This window comes from Aegilops tauschii, chromosome 7, assembly GCF_002575655.3.
Source record: "Aegilops tauschii subsp. strangulata cultivar AL8/78 chromosome 7, Aet v6.0, whole genome shotgun sequence".
NCBI classification, from domain to species: Eukaryota; Viridiplantae; Streptophyta; class Magnoliopsida; order Poales; family Poaceae; genus Aegilops; species Aegilops tauschii.
Window position 1 is genome coordinate 153,777,661 of NC_053041.3, and position 8,020 is coordinate 153,785,680.

At 47.0% G+C, this 8,020-nt stretch overlaps 1 protein-coding gene across 1 annotated transcript; it reads left to right on the top strand.

Annotated features, from left to right (window-relative positions):
- The first annotated feature begins 1,539 nt into the window (after positions 1-1,539).
- LOC109766845 (UDP-glycosyltransferase 1) lies at positions 1,540-3,666 on the top strand. The gene has a single exon (XM_020325607.4). The coding sequence runs from the start codon at positions 1,920-1,922 to the stop codon at positions 3,507-3,509; it is 1,590 nt and encodes a 529-aa protein (XP_020181196.1). The 5' UTR covers positions 1,540-1,919; the 3' UTR covers positions 3,510-3,666.
- The last annotated feature ends 4,354 nt before the right edge of the window (positions 3,667-8,020 follow it).

Genomic DNA, 8,020 nt, shown 5'->3' on the forward strand with positions numbered 1-8,020 from the left:
CTGGCCTATGACGATGAATGTACCGCATGAGTGAGATCCACATATAACCATTTTTTCCTTCCTCTTCTTCCTCCACGACCATCTCGAAGTCATCACCATCTTCCTTCTTCTTTGACGATGAGCCATTGGAAGACTCTTGCACAAGCTTTCTCTTTTGTCGGTTGCATCACTCAATTACCACCCCGGTTCGTTTTACTCTGCATATAAGATTTTTGTAAGTCAAACTTCTAATAGTTAGACCAAATTTATATTAAATAATATCAACATCTATACAGTATTAAAGATACACAATATGAAAACTAATTCCATTATGCATCTAATTATATTGATTCGATATTTTGTGAATGCTGATATTTTTCCTACAATCTTGATCAAACTTTATAAGGTTAGACTTAAGACAACGGGCTTGCTAATAATCAGTCGACTGAGATTTAACCAAGTCTCAGTCGACCATGCAACATTTTTTTTCAACGCTTGCAACTTTTTTTTCTACCGGTTGCAGCATTCGTCTTGTTGGTTGTAGCATGTTGTCCCTCATCGATTGTAGCATATCGTCTCACCGGTTGTAACATCTGGCATTGACGGTTGTAGCATTTTAATCACACCAGCTGCAGCACCAATTTTCATTGCTTGTAAAACCGTTGCAACATTTTTCATCATCGGTTGTAGCATCTAGCCGTGCCGCTTGCAGCAAAAGAACTATGCTGACGTCACTCGACTGAGACTTGGTTAAGTCTCAGTCGACTGAGTTCTAGACAGACCCTTAAGACAAATCATATACACAAAGTAGAAAAAAAACAGAAGATGCAGTTTTGAGCCAACCTAAGTTCAAAACCACGACACTTATTATGGATGTGAGGGAGTATTATTTATTAAAAATTCGCACAGGGGACGCGCCGGCTTCTGTCTACGGTCATTTTCTGGATCTCGTTTCAGATGCACAATGGCACGCTTTGCAAAAAGGTCTTGGCGTGCGCCGTGCGCCGTGCGGGAATGTGCATATCTCGCACAAGATGCGTTTTCTGACCACGAAACCACCAAACCACATACCGTCAAACAAACAGCAACAAATCACCAACCCGAGGACTAGATCACTAGAGCCTCCCTCCATTCGCAAAAGAAAATGAAGAGGGTACCGGAGCCCCCTGGACCGGCTCGGAACGACCGGCAAAGCCCGCCACGCCGGCCGGCCGCCCGTACGATTACACGAGCCAGCCCGGCCCCGGCCCCGACCCCATTGATTGGTTACCGAAGACGGCGACAAGGACGCTTCGCTAGGCGCACACGTCACCTCGGAAGCTTCCGCTTCTAGAAACCAGCTCCAATCTGGATCCCCACACCCACAGTTTCGTGACGGACCGACGTCGCCGCTCGACGCTCGTGTAACATCTGCGTCCACGTAGGTCCCCGCGCCCGCGACTCACACGATTGCTCGGTAGCTCACGTGTCGCCGTGCGCAACAGAAGATGGCCAGGAACCGACGCATGTGTGGCCTGCGTACGGTAACCCCACGCTCCTGATCACGTCCTCGCCTAGCCACCACTCGACACTTCCTTTGGCTTGGCGCCACCTCCTCCTCTAGCTTCTCAACTTCTCTCCTTCCTCTACAGTCTACACACACACACACACCCTTCGACGGGCAATTTCGTCCATGTGCACATCTCCGCCGTCTGTCACGTCACGCCCGACGACGTCCTCAGCAACATCGGCCGTTCCGTACGCGTCACAAAAACTCACAGAGCCGGGTGACAACAAAGACGACCGCGTCCTAGGTGTCTCACAGCCACTAACCAGCTACGCCACAATCAACCTTCTTAATCCCACAGCTGTGCCCGGCGCCGTTACCGCTATATAGCTGCTGCTGCGGAGCAAGCGAGCCAGAGAAACGCCGTGAGGAGCACACGGAGAGGGTCAGAGCGATGGCGGCGTCGGAGCTGCACTTCCTGCTGGTGCCGCTGGTGGCGCAGGGCCACATCATCCCGATGGTGGACCTGGCGCGCCTCATCGCCGCGCGCGGGCCGCGGGTCACCGTGCTCACCACGCCCGTCAACGCCGCGCGCAACAGGCCGGCCGTCGAGGGCGCCGCCAGGGCGGGCCTGCGCGTCGACCTCGCCGAGCTGCCCTTTCCCGGCCCGCGCTTCGGGCTGCCGGAGGGGCTGGAGAACGCCGACCAGATGGTCGACCAGACCATATACGTCAAGTTCTTCCAGGCCATCTGGGGGATGGCCGAGCCGCTCGAGGAGTACGTCCGCGCGCTGCCGCGCCGGCCCGACTGCCTCATCGCCGACTCCTGCAACCCGTGGACGGCCGGCGTGTGCGCTAGCCTCGGCATCCCCAGGCTGGTCATGCACTGCCCCTCCGCCTACTTCCTCCTCGCTGTGCACAACCTGGCCAAGCACGGCGTGTACGACCGCGTCGGCGGCGACGACATGGAGGAGTTCGAGGTGCCGGACTTCCCGGTGCCCGCCGTGGGGAACACGGCCACGTTCCGGGGGTTCTTCCAGTGGCCCGGCGTGGAGAAGGAGCAGCAAGACGTGCTCGACGCCGAGGCCACCGCCGACGGCCTGCTCGTGAACACGTTCCGCGGCATCGAGAGCGTCTTCGTCGACGCCTACGCGGCGGCGCTCGGCCGGAGGACGTGGGCCGTCGGGCCGACGTGCGCCTCCAGCTTGGGCGACGCCGATGCCAAGGCCGGCCGCGGCAACCGCGCCGACGTCGACGCCGGCCACGTCGTCTCGTGGCTCGACGCACGGCCGCCGGCGTCCGTGCTCTACATCAGCTTCGGCAGCATCGCGAAGCTGCCGGCGAAGCAGGTCGCCGAGCTCGCGCGCGGCCTCGAGGCGTCGGGGCGGCCGTTCGTGTGGGCCATCAAGGAGGCCAAGGCCGACGCCGCCGTGCAGGCGCTGCTGGACGACGAGGGGTTCGAGGAGCGCGTCAAGGACAGGGGCCTCCTCGTCCGAGGCTGGGCGCCGCAGGTGACCATCCTGTCGCACCCGGCGGTGGGCGGGTTCCTGACGCACTGCGGCTGGAACGCGACGCTGGAGGCCATCTCCCACGGCGTGCCGGCGCTGACGTGGCCCAACTTCGCCGACCAGTTCTGCAGCGAGCAGCTGCTCGTGGACGTGCTCGGCGTCGGCGTCAGGTCCGGCGTCAAGCTGCCCGTCATGAACGTGCCCGCGGAGGCCGAGGGCGTCCAGGTCACCAGCGGCGACGTGGAGAAGGTGGTCGCCGAGCTGATGGACGACGGGCCGGAGGGGGCCGCGAGGAGGTCCAGGGCCAAGAAGCTCGCCGCAGAGGCCAGCGCGGCCATGGAGGAAGGCGGGTCGTCGTACGCCGACCTGGAGGACATGATCCGCCACGTATCGGAGCTGTCGAGGACGAGGAGCCACGAGTACGGGTGGGGCACGAGCTCGACGTCCCTGCTTTCCGCTGCGGCGGAGCTTGGAGTTGGAAGCAAGAGTGGCGCCAAGAAGATGGAAGCCGACGCTGCGTTGTCAGTGCACTCCTGAGCTGCATCTCGCCATTGTCAAGTTATTATAGGATTTGTGTTCTGTTCCGTACAACAATTCTTTTCAACAGTCGATACCACCATGTCGAAGTAGCCAATTCATCCATGTAATATGATGCTAGCTTATATATAAACAATGAAGTGTATCTTTGGCGTCACTTCACGAATCAATCAATCCATATGGATAGTTCATAGGCTCAGCTCAATGGTTTATGAATCTTGATGTAATTTTTATTATTTCTGTTAGTCGTTGTATTGTCATAGTTAAAGATGAATAGTCTAAAAGCTTTCTCAAAAAAGAAGTCTCGATTCTTAAGCTAGATGAACGGATGATGTCATGCATGGACGAGGGGATCACACTGGCTAAGCAACGGCGCTCATTGTCAATCATAGTGAAGTCGGACTGCGCCACGGCCCACGGCGGTGGGCCTGATCAAGGACAAGGAAACAAACAGATCCCGTGTTACTTCACTATAGTTGGGGAGTTTAGCTTCTGTAGATTAGCAGGGATGTGAATGTTGTTAGCCAAGTTCAGTCTATCTAGCACACAGACAGCAGTCTGGGCTGCATTTGGGAACAGACGATATTGTTATGTTATGCCGTGCAGAACATGGAGCTATTCCTCTATCAACATATTCATCCTTTTCGCAAACAAAAAAGAAGATAAAAGTTGCGTCACCCTCTCATAAACAGGTCATGTCGCCACGCACAATGAACTTGAGAAGACGATCCAGATTACAAGTCAGTCAATATATTAAGAGCGTTTTTAATCAAGCCGAGCTTGATTGTTGAGTCTCTACGCGGGCCAACCTTGCTTTTATTTTTGGATTAAACGGGCCAGCTTTTTTTCTTAAGAAACTGGGCCAGCCTTGCTAATCCTACATTATGGGCCGGACCGAGCTATTTTTCAGCAAGAAAATGGATCCCAGCCCAAATTTCCTTTTGGGGTGCTCATCAAGGCTTGATCCTGGCCCAAAGTACAAGCCAAACTCGATCTGATCAGCAATTTTTGAGCCGGAATGCCTGCCTGCCCATGCCCATATTTTCTTTCTAAGAAGAAAGAGGACTAGGGTTTTATTGTTTGTCCGTCTAGATCTGTCTGAGCCCTAGGCTCTTCTCTGACCAGATTTGCCCGAGCCGTAAGCTCTTCTCAGATCACCACATCCCTTGTGCCCCCACCACACTATTTCATCTTCTTTTCCACGAGATCTCGCCCACATCGCCTTCTCTTGCGTTGTCCTTGAACCACCGAGAATCGTCGTTCCATTGGCCAATCGTCAGACATCATGTTGGCGGCGGCGCCCCACGGGAGAATAACGCAGGGTGAAGGGGTTGGAGACGACGAGAGATTGTAAGGGGCTTGGAGAATATGGTGCGCCGGCCGGAAGTAGTGCCAGCACGTCCCACCAGTGTTGTGACGCTAGCCGACTCCAACTCGTCGGTCCCTTTGTATGGTTGCTTCCTCGCGGTGAGATCAACGCCCAACCTAGTGAGCTCCTTTTATGTCCATCCTTAACTTGTGCTGCACTAGATTAGTGTTGTGAGCAATTGTATCATATATGTACCAATGTATATAAGCCTGTAGTGTCTGCTATGACATTATGTAACAACAAGTACAACCAACAAATTGTGATTAGGCTTGTGTGGCATTAGTCATATCCTACTTATATAGCAACCGTTTGATTAAAACCTTTTGTTCAGAACCTCCTCAAGACACCACAAATGGTGTTCATAATATGGATGCATCTATTTCTAGAATGGCAATACCTATTTTGTGTTGCTAATTTGTTCTTGGGTAAGAGGACAAGCAAAGTATGATAGGCTAATGATGCAACCTGAAACAGAGAATGCTAAAGTTGATACAGTTTTGCTTAGAAGGAGGCCTCCAGCATAAATTTGATATATCTTCTTGCCTAGAATGATGTGCACAATAATTTTCCAGGGAAAATCAATCCAAGTATAATAGGCTAATGATGCCCCTGAAATAGACAACAATTATTTTTATCAAGTTTTGCTTAAAAGAGGCTATGAACCTAATACAATATTTAGGAGTATATCTCATTGAAGCACTCGGTCCTGCTAGTGCTTGGTTTTAAGGTTTCACATGAATCTACTTTAGTGATATGTTTGCTTGCCCCCTCTACCATATTCTTGGTTCTTCCATAACTTGGTGAAACTATTGTTATGTTTGATAGTTTACCACAGTTTGTGGTTTGTTGTTGCTTTTCGTATGATGATGGTTTATGGGATGCCGCTAATAATAAGATTGTCATAAAATGGCCTAATTGTTGTTAAGTGTCATATGTATCCATAAATTTCTAGGTAGTTATCATCCATTTACACTTTATGCCTTGGATATGCACATGGTTGTGTTTGTTTATTAGGAATGGTAGGCCAAGTAGGTGTTTATGGCGTGATTGCAAAAAATTGTACGTGATACCCCATAAATAATTCTCCATCCCCCTATTTTAACTTTACAAACATGCCATTTGCTTTGTGCATGTGTGCTACTTCATATGGACTAAAAAGATAAATTTTTCCTTTCGATGCATGAAAAAAAGTAAGAAGGAAAAATACATTCCCATCTGCAAGCTTATTTTTATTTTCAAACATCACAACATGAGAACAATATTAATCACTTGCTTCATTTATCAGAATCATATTATATGAAAGAATAACCAAACAAGTAACTTTGGACACTTTCCCTTAGCTAAATATGTTTGTTTCTAGATGTTAGATGCCTTGGTTAGCATTTTTTTATTCTTGATGCCTTGGTTAGCAGCATAACTATTTATAGATTCTACAACATGTGGTGGAAGCTAGCAATAAGGCATAGATTAATAAGTGTGCAAGGTGCCGAGTAGTAAGCATGGGTTTGCAATTGCAAAATAATTTCTCAGCGTGTCCATGGAGGCACGTCACATGTTTAAATACTCTTGTGTGCCAGCAAGGTCTGCATATTAGTTTGTTATTTGTTTGCCCAGGGTAACATAAGTTCTTTTATGTGACATATATTCCTTGAAAAAATAAACTAAATTGAACATATACAATTTTTTCTTGCCTTGACCAATGAAATAATTTATTTGTTGCACATTTGTTTATTCCATATTATTTTATCTGCTTATAGATCTTGTCCTTTGCATATGCATATTTCTTATTATTCAACAATTTCTCATCTCAAATTTTATGTTTCTTCCTTATTTTTCTTTCTCTAATGGCTTCAATGATTACGCATAAGTTCTCAATACTTCAATATTTGTAAGATGGTTTCTTATGTATTTAACTTACTGTCAAGTAAGAGATGTTTTCCATGGTTATATAGATTCGTTCAACCTACCTAATTTTTTTAGGAAATTGTTCACCACTTACCACTCCACCCCCCCAATTTTTTATTTTATTTGCATAATTGTAACTCAATGATACCCGTAATTTCATAATTTATGTAGACCACTACACTTAGTGGAACCACACTGATGAGCATTGGATGCTAAGGTATTGTATTATTAATTAGTGATATATTTGTATGATAAAGTATGTGTGGCTACCAGCCATATTCCCTTCATATCACATAGTATTCTTACTTATAACAACAATCAAATTATGATATGATATTTGATATTTATTCTATAGCTAATTGTGCAAATTCACACACAAGGTATTATCATCATTTTCATACTCGTAGTTATTTAAAAAATCTCTAGTTTTTTTTACCTCAACTTTATAGACCCTCTTTGAATTATCCTTTTGCAGACTCTTTGTTTTTAAGTGTCAAACATGTCTTGGAAATCATTTTTTCGCTCCTCTCACCACCCATCTAATTGTAAGGGATAAAAAAGTCTCTTATATGTGTCCAAGATGCTTTGCTAATGTATATTTTCTAAAAACATTGGAAGATCACGGGCGAAGGGGGGAGGGGGCGCAATGCATATAAGGAGCCTACATATTAGTTTCTTTTTTTGAGGAAAATGGTGACCACAATCGTTGCATGTGTGCATAGGATACTAACATTTTTCTAGGTAGATTCATTGTATTCTATGATTGCTTTGTTGTATTCTTTTTTTATGACGGATAACAATGTACAAAGTGAATAATTGTTGGGTTCTTCCTAGTAATTTTGTGTTAGGTGGCTTCTGCAATCTGTTCCATTTGTTTTTTGTCCTGTTTTTTGCGACATGTGACAATTATTTACCTGCTAATTTGACGCCCACCCTTGTGGTAGGGATTGATATTTCTGTTGAGTAGATTGATTCAATGCCTACTCTTTTTTGTGTGAAACGACTTTATCTATGTGATGTTACAACAATGTTATTTCTTAGATAATGGAATTATTGGCATATTGTGGGTTGTATTTTAAACAATAAAATCAAGTGTGGAATGATTAGAAAAATTACATGGGAAGATGTGCTTTTCGTTCAAGTTAATCCTATAGAGAAAATATTTGACACTTCTAAAAGCGAATAAGTTTATGTCATTTTGTGCGAGTCCTAATCATTTCATTTCCCCTGTTCATAG